Source organism: Anguilla anguilla, chromosome 6, assembly GCF_013347855.1.
Source record: "Anguilla anguilla isolate fAngAng1 chromosome 6, fAngAng1.pri, whole genome shotgun sequence".
In the NCBI taxonomy this organism is placed as follows: domain Eukaryota; kingdom Metazoa; phylum Chordata; class Actinopteri; order Anguilliformes; family Anguillidae; genus Anguilla; species Anguilla anguilla.
In genome coordinates, this window is record NC_049206.1 from 3,199,160 (window position 1) to 3,216,274 (window position 17,115).

Consider the following 17,115-nt stretch of genomic DNA (forward strand, 5'->3'; position numbering starts at 1 on the left):
GCAGATCAGCGGCTCTCCTGGTCCGGGAACAAAGATCGCTGGGGCTAAACCTTTAATGTTGAGGGCTGTTCTGACCTGGTTTCCAAAAGCAATGCAGCATGTGCACCTGAGAAACTGTGTAAATATGCAGTATGGGCATTAAACATTTAAATGGCTCTGTTCTGGTTTTTGCATTTTTTAAAAATTTACTCCTTAAAAGTTTAATATCCTATGTAGCGTTTGCAGCAAAAGAATGCTAATTCTGAACCCAAAAAACGCATTTTGCACCAGCTGAACCCTCAGTTAGTAGTTCATCTCGATCAGTCCTCTGCCCACTTTTTTCAGTGAAGATGTCTGCGGACATCTGCTAAAACACCTGGAGTTATAAACCGGGGATCAGCAACTCACGATCCTCAAGGGCCGAGACCTGCTGGTTTTCCACCCTCCCTTTGCCTGGGAGTCAGGGGTGAAGGCGGTCTGGCCAATCAGTAGCAACTAATTACCCGGGAGAAAAGAAAAACCAGGGCTGGATTTGGATTCGAGGGCCAGTTTGAGTTGATGATCCCTGTTATAGACATGGGGCTGTGGGCGTCAGGCGTCAGCAGGGAAGCGAATCCCACTCCCAGCACAGTGGCCTCCGCTCCAGGTTTTACAGGAAGCCCGACGGGCGCCAGCTGCTGATTTCCGCACTGGAACATGGCGCTTCCATCTTGCCGTGACCGCTCACCGGTGTCTGCGCAGCCGAAGCAAGACGAAAAGCCCGGCAGAGCCTGCTAGTCACTGCACTGAGGAGGGAAAGCAGGCGGCCGGTCAGGCATGACAAGCGCTCACGGAATCGCCATGGCAGCCCGTGGCACGCGTGCGTTTCACGCGCGCGGACGGGGGCGCCTCCTGGCGTCGGACTTCAGACGCGCTCCAGATGCAGCCCTCTCGCCAGGACGCGATCCGCTCCGTTGTTTCGGGGCCGCCTTGCGGTCGCTGAAACGTTACGGTAATCTTCCACGTCCCGAAGACGTCCGCTCCCACAAGGCCAACGTCAGCCAGCGTTTAAACTATTGCCGCAGTTTGTAAGCAACACCATCTTGCTCGACTTGACACGAACGCTCACTAACGTTGGCCAACAGTCCTTAAAAGTTGCACACGGCCGTTAAACAAAAATTAATGCTTAAAATACATGAAATATTTGGTGATAAAAAAAAGTAAAACAAGGTGTGTATAAAAAAACAACCCAAGGAAGAAAAAGTGCAAAGTGCTTGAACATTTCCCACAGCTATGAAGACAAAAAAAAAGGGTGCAGTGACTTTACACCCTCACAGTTCTCCTCCTCTCTCCGCCCCTTCATCTATCCATCCATACGTCAACAGATCCAAACCCAGATAACAATTTTATTGTCCTTTATTTACCCTTTATAGTTTTATACACCATTTGTTATTTTTTTCCAGTTACTGGACAGACCTTCCATTTTGGTTTGTGCATTTTTAAAAAAGTTTTTTTTTTTTTTAAAGTGCTCGCAGTGTGTCTATAACTGTCCTGTCCCTCTGCCATACTGTGGAGTGGAGTGAAGGGGTTATAGACGAAAACGAGAGAGAACAGAAGTGGGGCAGGAAGTGATGTAACGTTTTTACAGTTTGTCCAGGAAGTTGTCCAGGGCAGGGATGCCCTCCTTCAGTCCCTTGCGCTTCCTGGTCTCCGCGACGACGTGGGCGGGTTTGGAGGCGTGGTCACTGGGGTCCCCCGGGAGGATCTGCCAATGGTTGAACACGCACTGGGGGAAGGCCTGCCCCCCAGTGTTTGAGCGCAGGTCCGCTGTGAAACCTGTGCATGGGGGGGGGGGTCACCATCACCAAAATTAATTATGTACACATAATGGTTAGCAGATATGGGAATATCTAGGGAGTGGTGGGGGGGGGGCACTGTATGTGATCAAAAGAACTAGAGGAGAAACGGTGCACAGACGTTATTTGAAATGTTTAACTCCAATGTACATTTACTTATTTCTTAAACTGTAATAAGATAAGAATGGTTTTCATTTCAACCCTAATTTGGCACACCTGTTTCTACTAATAAGCAGCTCAAAAAGATGTTGATGCAACATCTTGTGCTTTTTTTTAGGGCTGGAGTGAAAACCTACAGCATAGTGGATCTCCAGGAACAGGGTTGGGCAGCCCTGGATAAACAATATGGAGGCATTCCACAGGATGATAGGAATGGGGGGGAATAAAAAAAAGCAAAATGAAATGACTCACCGAAGGACTCGCTGACGGGGAGGTACGCCTTGACGATGAACATGGGCGTGCCTATCACCTGCGTCTCATCGAACACGTGACCTCGCTTCCTGTTCAGAACGCCGTAGATCCCGCCCACCACCTGCTCCGGGCACTGCGAGGAGAAGCAGCCAATCAGCATCAAGCGTGCAAGTCCTGTGACTCCAATCACTAAACACGCACACACACGCACATGCACACACTCGCACACACACACATATGCGCATACACACACTCAAACACAAACGCACACACTCACACACACGCACACACATACAGACGCACGCACACACCCACGCACACACGCACTCTCACACCCACACACATACACGCATGCACACTCACATGCACACACACCCACACATGCGCACACCCACACACACACACAAACACACACACACACACACACGCACACACCCACACACACACACATGCACACACACACACACACATGCGCACACACACACACACACCCACATACACACACGCACACACACACGCGCGCACACCCACACACACACACACACACCCCCACCCACACACACACACACCCACACCCACACACCCACACACACCTGTATCTCCACCAGGTAGATGGGCTCCATGAGCCGGGGCTGGGCAGTGAGCACCGAGGCGTACAGCACGCGGCGGGCGGTGGGGATGATCTGGCCCCCGCCCCGGTGGATGGCGTCCGCGTGCAGCGTCACGTCGTGGATGTCGAAGCGCACGGCGCGCATGTTCTCCTCACAGAGCGCCCCCTGGGGGAGGGGGGCAATGCACAAAACAGGCTTCAGTCAAAACCCCCACCGCTTCCCCAGCACAGAACGAACGCTACGCAAACGGGACAGAACGGAACGTCCTGCCGGAGACAAGCGCAAAAACGGGCAATTGTGTGACCCACAATGCTTCAGTACCCCAACCAGCACAGCACAGCCCCCTCCCCGACACAACATTCACCTTCCCCTCAGTAGGGTATCAATCAATCAATCAATCAATCAGCCCCCACAAACCCTCTCACACACAGTGATGCATAATTAAACCGCCCCCCCCCCCCCCGTTATTGTAACTTCTACTCTACATCTCTCTGTGTTTCCCACAGACCCGCCCTCCGCCCCCGCCACCCGCCCCCGCCCCCGCCCCCCCCCCCCCGCCCCCCGCCCCCGTCTCACCTCCTTGACGGCCCACTGGAACCCGGCCACCACGCTGTCCTTGATCTCGTTCAGGTACTGCACGCCCTTGGTCACGTCCACCAGCACGTTGGGTCCCGTCCCGTCCGGCCCGAAGCACCAGATCTTGCGGGCCTCGGTCGCCTCCCACTCGTACTTTTCGGCGAGGTAGCGGGCGCGGGCCTTCAGCTCCTGCCGGGCGCTCACGTCCCCCTTCTCGATGTCCTCGGCCAGGCCTTCGGGGAACGGCCGCGCCCTCATGTACAGCCGGTTGTGCTTGTTGGGCGACTTGGACAGGCACACCTGGCTGGACTCCTCGCTCACCGTCTCCCTGTAGGAGACCACCGGGTCCGATTTCTGCGGGCGACAGAGAGGCTCGTGGTGAGCAAGGCACGAAACAACATCCACTACCCAACGCCTCCAGGAACTGAGCATTCATCCCCTACAGGGTTCATCACTCAAAACGTGAATCAAGAGATTACAAAAAAAAGAAAAAGATTTTCTTTCTGCATTTCTACAAAAAAATTAATCTGTTCTAATACTGTAGCTGTACGCTGTGTTTTAAGTGACGATAAACGGTCAACAATAAATGGCCCATCTCTCTTTGAGATTAGTCTGTGACTCCAGAACTCGAACTAGCCTAGAACTAGCCACTGCTAACCCTGTGTAGCATCTTTGCTCCATTTTTCAGCAACTTTCCAGTTTACAGTGGCTGTGAATCCACAGGGAGGGCCTAGAGGCCCCCCTTTCAGGAGACAGTGTGGGGTGGGGAGTACAGTTTACGAAAGTCGCGTTTAATACCGCCGGCTTAGATGTGAAGTCTACTCAGTGATTTGGGTTAGAACAAGACCAGGTACTGGAGGGGTGCAATGGGGCTGGAATGGGACGGGGCAGGGGCGGAGTGGCGTGGCGTGGGGGCATGCGTTGGGCGGTGGAGGGGCGGGGCAGGGCGGGGCAGGGCGGTGGCGGGGCAGGGCGGGGCAGGGTTGGGGCGGGGCGTGGCACCTTGAGCGGGATGCAGGCGTGGTCCTCCTCCAGGTCCTTGAGGCAGATCTCCAGGTGCAGCTCCCCGGCGCCGGCGACGATGTGCTCGCCGGACTCCTCGATGATGCACTGCACCATGGGGTCGGACTTGGCCAGGCGCTTCAGCCCCTCCACCAGCTTGGGCAGGTCGGCCGGGTTCCTGGCCTCCACGGCCACCCGCACCACGGGGCTGACGCTGAACTTCATCACCCTCATGTTGTGGGCCTGCTCGTAGGTGGTGATGGTGCCCGTCTTCACCAGGTACTGGTCCACGCCCACCAGCCCCACGATGTTCCCGCAGGGCACGTCCTCGATGGGCTCCACGTAGCGCCCCATCATCAGGATGGTCCTGGAAAAAAAAAGGGTGAGGTGGCAATTTACTTCATGCCGATATCCCTAATTCACAGCTCTGGTTTTTGGAGAGCCACACAGTTGTGGTAGCACAGGACCGCTGCTGTTGACTTTTGTTGAGTTCCTCTTGCTTCCGTCACCAATAGCTGCGATCTGTCCCAATCTTAGGGGTGATCCCAAAGTGGGGTACTAAATTATCACACTCTGGGTGTCGTGTTACTGTCTGCAGATATTAACTAGAAAGAAAGCACTCAGTAGAGTGCAGACTTCTGCCGAGGCACAAGAACCTCCACTTGCATGAATGTGCACAGCGAATGTGTTGGTAGCCCAGTCATTACTTTTAAAAATATGTTTGGCCTGATGGTGGCGCTAGAGGAAAGGTCATGTGGTCACCAAAGTTAAAAAGTTTGTTCCTCATGGGAACATGAATATACACAGCAAATTTCGTGGCAATCCAACCATTACTTCTCTAGATATGGACATCATGGATGTACACACAAACAGACTGACATCACTACAAAGCCTACTTAGCAGAGGTCAAAAAAACATCTGAAAATTTGGGGGGAGAATTTGTAGGCACAGAACTGGGCCTACCCCATGGCCGGATGGGACAGGGAGGACAGAGCAGGGCAGGGTGGGGCATGTTTTTTGGCACAGGCGCAGCACCCACCTCTGGATGGGTTTCACGTAGAGGTCCTCCTTCTTGCCGGGGGTGAAGTTGGGCCCCATGATGCGCACCTTCTGGCCGGTGGCGACGCGGCCGGAGAAGACGCGGCCGAAGGCGTAGAAGCGGCCCTTGTCGGTGCTGGGCACCATCTTGGAGATGTACATCATCAGCGGGGCTTCGGGGTCGCAGTTCTTAATCCCTGCGATTGAAATGAAGGGGAAAGGGGAGGGAAATCAACCAGAGAACACACAGATGCATTGTGGGGCGGCAGAGAGGTTTAACGGATTCCAAACTATCAGTGTACAGCCCAGGCTGGAATTTCATTGTGGGGGACCAATTACCAACCCGACTCTCCCAGTCCAGCCACCTAAATTTGGCTGGCTGGCTTTTTATTTTGGTTAGTTGAAGCGTCATGTCTAGATCAGACACTTTTGACCAAGGTCTGGTCCTGATGCAGTCTGGAAACTACTGCCCTAAACTATGCCGAAGGAAGCACACTACCCCCCTCCGTGCCCGAGGGGGGGCGATAGAGAGCAGACCCGCGTCCCTACCCCTCCGTGCCTGAGGGGGGCGACAGAGAGCTGAAAAGCATCCCTACCCCTCCACGCCTGAGGGGGGCGACAGAGAGCTGAAAAGCGTCCCTACCCCTCCGTGCCTGAGGGGGGCGACAGAGAGCTGAAAAGCGTCCCTACCCCTCCACGCCTGAGGGGGGCGATAGAGACGCCGTATCCGTACCCATGGCGGCCTCGTCGTCGCCGGGCCCCTCGTACAGCAGCTCGCAGCGGTACTTCTGCGCGGTGACGGGTGACGGCAGGTGGATGGTGATCATCTGGAGCAGGGCCTCGCCGGCGGGGAGCCAGCGACGCATCACCGCCTTCAGCAGGGGCTTGCCCTCCTTGTCCTTGTCCTCGGCGTCCAGCTTGACGTCCAGCTTCTCGATCAGCTTGGCCGTCTCCTCCTTCCTGAAGTTCATGATGGCGTCGAACACCTGGAGGAGGGAGAAGGACAACGTTGAAGGATTGATCACACCGTGGAACCCAACCCAGGTTGAGGTCCCCCCAATGACACGCTTCGACTCCTCCTCCTCCTCCTCCTCCTCCTCCTCACTTTGAAGATGGGGTCCAGGACGAGCTGGACGAATGTGCGGGGAAGCCTTTTCCCATCGGGGCCAGTGGCCGACTTGCTAAACTTTCCAGCAGCCGGATCAAAAAACCTGCGATGGGGGGCGGGTGTGAGGGGGGGGGGTTAATTAGCCAAGCCAGATTCACAATGCCACCAGATTGTGTAAATGTGAAGTCAGTTAAAGGATAGGATAGTTCATCCTTCAGGTGAGGTCCCTCTCACCTGCTCCTCGCTCACCTGTCCCCCACCCCCCTCACCCGCCCCCCCCCCCTCACCTGCTCCTCTCTGACCCCCCCTTCCTCTCACCTGTCTCCCCAGAGCTTCTTCATCATGTCCTCCACCTTCTTGCAGTGTTCCGCAGGCCCCGGGTGGGCGTCGCCCTTGGTGGTGAACCTGCTCACGTACATCTCGGCGAACTGCTTCAGCGTGAAGGCCCAGCCGTGGAGCCCTGAGCCGAACCCCACCGTCCCGATGACGGGGTCCACCTGCACGGGAACGGACGGGACCTCAGTGATTGACAGCGCATTAGTCCCCGCCCACCACACTCTGTCCAATCAGGTGCCTGTGACTCACCATGAAGCTGCCCATGGGCTCGCCCCAGTAATCCCCGCCCACCACCCTCTGTCCAATCGGGTGCCCGTCCCTCACCATGATGCTGCCCATGGGCTCGCCCCAGTAATCCCCGCCCACCACCTTCTGTCCAATCGGGTGGCCGTCCCTCACCATGATGCTGCACATGGGTCCGCCCCAGTAGTTCCCGCCCACCCCCCTCTGTCCAATCAGGTGCCTGTGACTCACCATAATGTTGCCCATGGGCTCGCCCCAGTAGTTCCCGCCCACCACCCTCTGTCCAATCGGGTGCCCGTGACTCACCATGATGCTGCCCAAGGGCTTGCCCCAGTAATCCCCGCCCTCCACCTTTTGTCCAATCGGGTGCCCGTGACCCACCATGATGCTGCCCATGGGCTCGCCCCAGTAATCCCCGCCCACCACCCTCTGTCCAATCGGGTGCCCGTCCCTCACCATGATGCTGCCCATGGGCTAGCCCCAGTAATCCCCGCCCACCACCCTCTGCCCAATCGGGTGGCCGTCCCTCACCATGATGCTGCCCATGGGCTAGCCCCAGTAATCCCCGCCCACCACCCTCTGTCCAATCTGGTGGCCGTCCCTCACCATGATGCTGCCCATGGGCTAGCCCCAGTAATCCCCGCCCACCACCCTCTGTCCAATCGGGTGCCCGTGACTCACCATGATGCTGCCCATGGGCCCGCCCTCGTCCTCCCCGTAGGTGGAGATGATGACGTTGATGTTCTCCACGATGCGCTGGAAGGTCTGGAAGAGCTCTTCGGGCTCCAGCTGCAGCTCCAGCAGGGCGCGGTCCATCTTGTTCATCATCAGGACGGGCTTGATCCGCTCGGCGATGGCCTGCCTCAGCACGGTCTCCGTCTGCACGCACACGCCTGGGGGGCGAGGGGGGTGGGGGTAGGGGGCAGTCCACCAGTATTACCAGCATTGTAAACAACAGGAAGAGCTCATTGGGATAAAACAGTGATTCCCCACTGCTCCCTTGTGACCCCTCCGTTATCAAAAACACAGTCTATACCCAACGACCCCCCACCCCTCTTGACCCCTCCCTCACCGGAGACGCAGTCCACGACCACCATGGCGCCGTCGGTGACGCGCAGCGCGGCCGTGACCTCGGAGGAGAAGTCGACGTGCCCGGGAGAGTCGATGAGGTTGATGAGGAAGCCGGGGCCGTCTTTGCACTGCTTGATGAAGGTCAGGTCGCTCTCACTCAGCTCGTAGTACATGGAGATCGCCCTGGCGACGAGAAACAGGGCGGCAGACCTGAGACGCGGAGCTCGCCGTCGACGTTACGCGCGGGGGGGGGGGGGGGGGGGGTTAACCCCGGCAGGCAAGGGAGGGGAAACAGGCTCACCCCTGGGAGAATTCAACAGGTGCAGGATTGCCTGACCTCTCATCCACCAGGGGCCGATGGGAAATGGAGTCCTCTCACCTACTGAGCTGTAGTCAGTGTAGTCACATCTGCGGGACCACACAAGTCGCATCTCACAGCTTCTCAAAAGCTGGCAGGAAACGTCGGTGCTCAGAGAATATATCTCAGAGACCCCGGCATGCGAGGGAGGGGAAACAGGCTCACCCCTGGGAGAATTCAACAGGTGCAGGATTGCCTGACCTCTCATCCACCAGGGGCCGATGGGAAATGGAGTCCTCTCACCTACTGAGCTGTAGTCAGTGTAGTCACATCTGCGGGACCACACAAGTCGCATCTCACAGCTTCTCAAAAGCTGGCAGGAAACGTCGGTGCTCAGAGAATATATCTCAGAGACCGCTGACCACACAACAGAATATAAACCGGCCAAAACTGAAATGAAGATTCCCCCTAAAGCAACTAAACATGTCACTTGCTGTGGATCCATGGAAGGAGAAAACAAATACGGGCAAAGCATTTGGTTGGAGAGAGAAGTCATTTGCAAAAAATTAAAAAAATTATAAAACACTTGAGGGCCTTTTCATTTCAGTTTAACCTCTTGGGGATTCCCATGAGAAGTCCCTTTTGTCAATGTTTTCAACGAATATTTTTTAAAGACATCACAAAATTTAAATTTAAATTCCAAACGGACTGCGAATGACTACACACATATCTTGCAGTTCCGCGTGGCGCATTTCATCCATGATATAACCGAGGATCGAACTGCGCACTCACGTTGATTTGATGGTGATGCAGCGCTCCTGTTCGTCTTTGCGCGTGTCGGTGAAGCGGGTCTCCCCGGCGCGCGATGAGGCGATGATACCGGCCATGGACACCAGAGAGTCCGTCAGGGTGGACTTGCCATGGTCCACGTGCGCGATCACGGACATGTTCCGGATATTGGACTTCTTGTCCATGATGCCACGGATCTGGTCTACGGTAAAGTTCACCTGGGGGACATGGATAAGGTTTCGTTTCTACCCAGCAAACCCAAAGTGTAGAGTATTGATGAATTGATAAATATTATAGAAAGTCCAGTATTTTAAATTAAAATATGCAATGTAATCGGTACTGAAAATTTCACTTAATAAATGCCTGTTGGACCATAATAATCATTCCTTTTTATACATCAACATCTCTGGCACTGAAGCAGCACTAAATTGAACACCTGTCAGCCAAATACCGTGTTACGCCTTAACTGGACCCGTACCCCTTTAAACTTTAAAGGAGTACCATGGTGGTTGAACGTGACACTTCCCAGTTGCCTTCAGGCAATAACAAAACAAATGTGCATAATTTTTTTATTCTTCAGTCATTTCAATGTACTTTAAAACGTATTTTTCTAAGCCTAAATTTCCCACTATAAAAATTCACCCGAACCGTCTGGGCGTGGTAATGAGAACTGTCAGTTAGCTATGATTGACAGACCGTGCCCCGTTACCATAGCTACCCCCATGATACGCGCTCTCTTTGGGAGACTGAATTTTCACAAGCTAGCTAGCTTAGTAGTATATCAAATATGGATAGATAGCTAAGGTAAGGACGTTGACTTATATCCAATTATAATTTTTGCTATCTAGTTAGCCAAGTTAAGATAAAAGCACAACTATAACGTCCGCATAAAAGCAAACTAGCAAGCTAACGTTGTCGACAACATTACATTACATTACATTCATTTGGCAGACGCTTTTATCCAAAGCGACGTACAAGAAGTGCGTCGAGAACATTGCCTTATGAAAGCAAACCTCCTAGCTAGCTAACGTTAGCTAGCTAGCTAAATGAATATAACCAGAAATAATCTAAAGGCACTCTAATGTAAGTGAACCTAACGTTAGTCAAATATTTGCATTGTCTGAACAGCAGGACGGTGTGTCCTGTCAGATTTGTTTACGGGGCGTGGAAATGGGAGTGGTGACTGTATTCGTAACGTGGCAAAATGACAACTTTCTCAACCGGTTGAAAATAGGACGATGAATTTAAAACGCATATTTCTCCAAAAATACAGAATGGACATATTTAATACTTAGCTCATTGTGTTTCTTCAATGCCTCTTGTGCAAATAGCACATAAAACCGAGAAAGTGTGAAAATCACCATGGTACTCCTTTAAATGAACTGTCGACATCTCATCTTTTCGCCATGTCAAATGTAATTTAACGACAACAACAATGTCTAGCTTTAATTAAATTTAATGCAACGTCGTAGGCTCCCAAAGCCAATCAACAGAGCAGTACTGAATGATGATGCGTGCCATTTACACGGGCTTCAGTACTGCTACTCTGACGCAACCCGAATTGCCGCCGAGCAACTTCAACCCGGGCAAGTCGACGCTAGTCTTACCAGGGCTCTACAGTGCTCCCATGTTAGGAGCATTTGCTCCTGAAAATTGATGTCTGCTAACTGGAAAAATGATTTAGGAGCACATCTACTAATTGGGGTGCATTAGTGTGCTCCTAAATTTTTCAACTTGGGAGCCCCTGTGCCCCTTGGATAAACTGTTTGTGTAGAGCCCTGCTTACCCACCCAAGGTTGCTAGCTTGGCTGCTGCCACACAAACGGCACCGAACGCATTACAGATAACCTAAGCGATATTATCATATGTGGCTCATTCCCAGAACAGGAATCCCACAAAACGCATAACCGTGAAACGGTTAGCAACTTAGCTAAAGTTGCCCTGCTAACGGGACCCGAGCCAAGACAAACGTTATGACGTACGAGGTCATGACGTTAGTCGGAGTTTTCTTCATCACAGACGAACGGGTCCATTTTATTAACGACGCTTTATCGCCCGTCAGCAAGCCAAACCAAAAAACAAAAGTTTGATCTTACATTTATGTGGCCAATCAAACTTTCCATCAGTGAGTGCAGTATTCTCAAAGTATTAGTCAGAAAATACCACCCTGCCTCCTAACGCCGGGAATGTTGATTGTCCGCTAAACAAGCCCTCTCCAGGTACGCAGAAGCTAGCTACGCATTAATGTGGTTCGTTTGAAACTAGCAAACAAGCTCTAGAAACCACACTGGAAACAGCTGCAGACTTTCCCCGACTGACTGATAGACGCGCCCAGTTGTAAAACAAATTGGGAGTCACTCATCCATGCGAAACAGCTGTCTGCGCTCGCTAAACGTTTAGATACTGCGTCACTACCGTGGAAGACTAGTAGCGAGAACACGGGGCGGACTGACACCGCGCATACACACAACGTGAACAATGACATGCTAACGGAACGTTTTTCCCAATAAAATCGGTGCTATACAAAAGCTTCCATTCTGTTCAATAGGCGTGTTTTCCCACGAAACCATCTCCGTTCCGTCCCTCATCATCCGACCCGAAGACACCGGCAGGCCGCCCTGCCCCGTGACAGCAAACACCCACCGGTCCATGGAAATGACACCAAAGATAATTGTTTCACTCACCATTTTGTTAGATGCAAGCGAATTTGCTTTTGATGAAGAAAAGGCACACGACTAAGTTCAATACACTGCCTACCACCGCTGGGTATAGGCAGAGGAGAGAGCCAGCACAGTTTTATAAAGAACAGCGGGACGTGTCCTCTACGTCTCCAGCAGCGCTCGGGCGTGCGCGTGTGTGTATTGTTCTCATTAGAATGTGCGGTGTCACCATGACCTGCGTCTACGCGCTGGTGCGCCACACTTCTACGGTTTATTTGAATGTGTCAGACCGCTGTTGTGCCGTTTCTTTCACTGTAACGTTAGATTCCCTGACATTATTTTGACATGCCGGTTTATGAAAGTGTCCTGTGTCTTTTTTTGTAGATTTGTGAGAAGACTCAATTCACACAAATTCTGTTGGTTCATACGTTTAAATACACCAATTGTCTTGTCTTTCGTAGTCAATATCAACATTACATCACTTTGGGGAGTGTTGAATAACGCCAGGGTATAAGATGTGTTAAAAGCTCATAATTACCCTAGGATAAAAAAGAGTGGTGCTGAAAAACAGGGATTTATAGATCTACAGATTTTTAAATATGTCTTATCAGAGCGGAAGTGATACTTTCTGAAAGGGATTTATACACTGTTTTCCTAGACATTTTAAAAAATATATTTTAAGACAGGCATATGCTGTAGCTGGTTGTATACAGGCCACTGACACATTGAGTTTTAAAATGACAGTTTTTCCAGCCACTTGTGAGGAACACGCTGGAGTTCAAAAGAAGTTTAGACTTTTCTTTTTGTTTCATAAAGGCGGAATGGCGGAAGAGATTTAAGGGGGCGGAGACCGTAGAACTGTATTGGGAAATAAACTGCTAGGACACACATGTACAGCAGGTGGCGCCACTGCACCAGAATTCGCCGGAGACGGGAGCGCGTCAAAACATTTGAGGAAACCTCAACCAGCTGACGTTTTAGGACTCGAAGTGAACTGTAATTCCTTCTACGCGTATTTCCATTTAACATATGCAGTGTGCTCTTAATTTAATGTATTTTTAAAAAAAAATCTTGTAGGTTAAATACATACATTGTAAGTATCCCTTATGTTGGAAACATACACACACATACACAGTTTTCTTTTCACATTTAAATATAAAGATGGCACTTATTCAGTTTCCTTTCAGGAAAGCAAAATGAGCTTATCATTGACGACAGATAAGATTAGGCCTAGGTTTTACTGCGGGGGGTGGGGGTGGGGGGGCAGCACAGGATGCTGAACTGACACTAACTCATAGGATGACATAATAAACAATGGCCACAGCATTGCACACGTTCAGGTGTACTTGTCCTGAGATATCAGTGAACAGGGCACACCCTGTACACTCATCGCGTCCACTCCTACGTTGAGTGTGTGAGATCACAAACACATGATTAGAATGTTCATAATCGAACATTCTAATGTCGATGTAACAGTCGCCACTGGTAACAATGAAAGCAGTGGGGTTCTAGAACACTGACTTCACTAGAATGTTTAAGAAAAAAAAAAAACATTCCAAAGAGTCAACATTCCAAAGGCTCAAACTCATTCACTATCCAACCACTCTCCCCAGTAAAATAAAAGGCTCGTATACAGGGGAAACATATTGGTGGGTGGGGTAGGGTTGGGGGTTTGGGTTGGGAGTTAGGACAATTCCAAGGGCCCTGGCGAACAGGGAGCCCTATAAAATTGTGCTGTAATTGTGCGGGGATGGGCTGGGGGGATGAGGAAGCCCAGGACATTTGTGTATTTGTGTTGTTGTCCCTGGTGCCCCTGTTGTCAGTATTGTCCCTGTTGTCGGTGTTGTCAGTGTTGTCAGTGTTGCAGTGGTCTCCCTGTTGTCAGTGTTGTCAGTGTTGCAGTGTTGTCAGTGTTGCAGTGTTGCAGTGTTGTCCCTGTTGTCGGTGTTGTCAGTGTTGCAGTGTTGTCAGTGTTGTCCCTGTTGTCAGTGTTGTCAGTGTTGTCAGTGTTGTCAGTGTTGCAGTGTTGTCAGTGTTGTCCCTGTTGTCAGTGTTGTCAGTGTTGTCCCTGTTGTCGGTGTTGTCAGTGTTGCAGTGTTGTCAGTGTTGTCCCTGTTGTCAGTGTTGTCAGTGTTGTCAGTGTTGTCAGTGTTGCAGTGTTGTCAGTGTTGTCCCTGTTGTCAGTGTTGTCAGTGTTGCAGTGTTGTCAGTGTTGTCAGTGTTGTAGTGTTGTCAGTGTTGTCAGTGTTGCAGTGTTGCAGTGTTGCAGTGTTGTCAGTGTTGCAGTGTTGTCAGTGTTGCAGTGTTGTCAGTGTTGTAGTGTTGTCAGTGTTGTCAGTGTTGCAGTGTTGTCAGTGTTGCAGTGTTGTAGTGTTGTCAGTGTTGTCAGTGTTGCAGTGGTCTCCCTGTTGTCAGTGTTGTCCCTGTTGTCAGTGTTGTCAGTGTTGTCAGTGTTGTCCCTGTTGTCGGTGTTGTCAGTGCTGCACTGTTATGTCGAAGCAGCTGACTGGTTGAGCAGCAGCCTCCTGCCCCTTGGACCCTAATTCCTCAGATAAAGCAGCAATAATGATAACATAATCATAGCATAATTATCACCGCAGGGCTTATACACAGGAGAGCGGCACTGGCCGTTCTGTCTCCGCTGAATAAGTCATCAGTGTGTTTATGAGTGTGTGTGTGTGTGTGTGTGAGCGTGTGTGTGTGTGTGTGTGTGTGTGTGTGAGTGCGTGTGTAGGCAACTGTCCATCTATTTTTCCCGGAGGACACAGGCAGGGGCCAACAGCTCTCAGAATGCCATGCAGACGCCGAAGCTCCTGACCTGATGTGCCCCCCTGGTGGACCAGGAAAAGCTGAGAACCTACCTAATGCGGAATTACCCATCATGCTTCAGAATGTCTCTGCTGGGCTCCCCATGTGATATTAAAATGATGGGAGAGCCCCACGCCCCTGCCCAGGGTCAGCAGATGTAGATAATGGAGGGACTGATGATGTGAGAGTGATCTGAGTCATCGGTTCTCCCACACACAGAATTATGATCTGTGTGTCTCTATGAGTCAGGCACCACTCTCTCTGTACAAAATGGGACAGACTGAAAATGAAACTACAAAGTAAAGAGAGAGAGAGAGAGAGAGAGGAGGACAGAAAGACAGAGAGAGAGACTTTGACTGTGAAACACAAAGAACTTTTCCACAATTTTCTTAAAATTTGCCACTAACCCCAAAAACTCCCACCCCTACCCAACGCAACCCCCTCCCCCCCAAAAAAAATGTTCAGCCTCCACATTCAACCTAAACATATACCGATCTCTTTGTAATGAAAGAGAGGGAGAGAGAGAGAGAGAGAGAAAGGGATGAAAATAGGGTGAAAAAGAGGAGTATCTTCGGAGACAAACAGCAGAAGGGATAGTACCATAAAGGAAAGATAAGGAATGAGAGATAAGGAAGAAAGAAAGAAAGAAAGAAAGGAACGATAGAAACGAGAGAGAAATGTTTCAAAGAAACTTCAAAATGTCCTGACAGTGTAAAAGAAGTGAAACACAGAACACACAAAAGAAACAGAGAAAAAAGGTCTACTTTGCACCTCTGCCAGCTAAAAAAAAAGATTTTCTTGGGGGGGGGGGGGTGAGTTGCCATGTCACATCATCATATGTTCCCATTTCAACATTTTAAAACAATAATTTTCCAAGCAATGTTCTGTCAAAGATGCACTTCAATAAGTCCAATTATTTAAACAAAAAAATTTGACATAAGGCAAGTGTCTCGGACGACAAAAGCGTGTCGCAGAGAAAATATTTTCATCATTGATTATTATATCCCATTTTTATTGAATATCCCCTGTAGTGTACGTAGACGAGTATATGGCTCTTGAAATAAAGACCAGTCTCATATCCGCTGCAGAGGACTGAAAATGAATTGCCAGGGTTTTAAGAGGTCTAGAGGTCATAAAATATAATAAAACTGGGTATGTGTGGAAATACCAGCACAAGAGGACACACCAACACCAACACAGCACTTAAGTCTGTATGGCGATAAAAGTGTTAAACTGTACTCAAGCTGTGGAAGTGATTTCAATTTCAACAGAAGAGATAGCCTGTTTATTTAGGTCTTAGTTATCCTTAAAAAAATCTTTTTATCTTTTTAGGGGCTCTTAAATTCAAAGCAAGAGACATCTCTTTTGAATATAATAAAAAAGACTGTAAGCTGCAGCCTCTTAAAACTGTATACTTAGTAAACGCTCACACTCACACACTCACTCACTCACTCACTCGCACACTCGCACACTCACTCACTCACTCACTCACTCACTCACTCACTCACTCACTCACTCACTCACTCACTCACTCACTCACTCACTCACTCACACACACACACACACACACACACACATACAGATATCAGTTCTGGATTTATGATACTAAACATGGAATTAAATAAAATAAAGGGATGTTTCCATGCATTTCCACGCAACAGCGTTCATTTTCAACGTGTTAAAAACAAACATACAGAATATCATTCAGAGGGAAATGTTCCCTGTGAACTGAACACAGGAGTATAAAAATGCAGCACCAGGCACATGTAAAGGCCAGCTAGTGTAAAGAGTTAGGTAGCAGTCAGGAGCCCAGTATGCGTACGCTGGTCACTGAGATGCATAGAGGGGGGTGTGATTCCTACACAGGTCACCCGATATGGATGTGAATACCCTCAGATTAAAACTGACGGTCTGCACTTTAACCTCATATTCACTCTTTCACTTCAAATCCAATGTCCAGTATGGAGCCACAACAAAAAACAAGACCAGGTTAAAACCTAGTATATGGCTGGACCTAACACATGTGATCCGGCCTCCAATGATGTAACTTCATACTTGGCCGACCAATGGTGTAACTTCATCGCTCACTCAGTCACTCAGTCAGTCACAGACATTCGCGTTTTTTAGGGCTGGCCTCACTGTTGTGGTCCAGCCAAAAAAGGGTCACTGTCCAAATACTTACTGCACTGCATATGCAGTATATGTATAATATTATATATTGTGTAATACTGATGATGGAAACTAGCTGTGTATATAAACGCATGGTGCCTCTGCAGCATGGTATCAGTCGAAACAAGATCTAAACTTTGCCTGTGATTGGACATTATGGATGTCACGTTTTAGACAGCAT

At 50.2% G+C, this 17,115-nt stretch overlaps 1 protein-coding gene across 2 annotated transcripts; it reads right to left on the bottom strand.

Annotated features, from left to right (window-relative positions):
• Positions 1-1,356: 1,356 nt before the first annotated feature.
• LOC118229420 (elongation factor 2-like) lies at positions 1,357-12,135 on the bottom strand. 2 transcript variants are annotated; one of them, XM_035421360.1, is made up of 13 exons: positions 11,394-11,435; positions 9,301-9,515; positions 8,212-8,393; positions 7,821-8,032; positions 6,879-7,057; positions 6,558-6,663; positions 6,186-6,438; positions 5,454-5,649; positions 4,415-4,781; positions 3,413-3,766; positions 2,819-3,001; positions 2,226-2,358; positions 1,357-1,794 (listed from the first exon to the last, which is right to left on the bottom strand). In XM_035421360.1, exons 1-13 carry the CDS (start codon positions 11,418-11,420, stop codon positions 1,601-1,603), a joined length of 2,601 nt encoding a protein of 866 aa, XP_035277251.1. In that variant the 5' UTR covers positions 11,421-11,435; the 3' UTR covers positions 1,357-1,600. The 2 variants fall into 2 exon arrangements, with proteins under 2 accessions (XP_035277251.1, XP_035277252.1); XM_035421361.1 differs by lacking the exon at positions 11,394-11,435 and adding an exon at positions 11,982-12,135 and having other exon boundaries at positions 1,601-1,794.
• Positions 12,136-17,115: the final 4,980 nt, after the last annotated feature.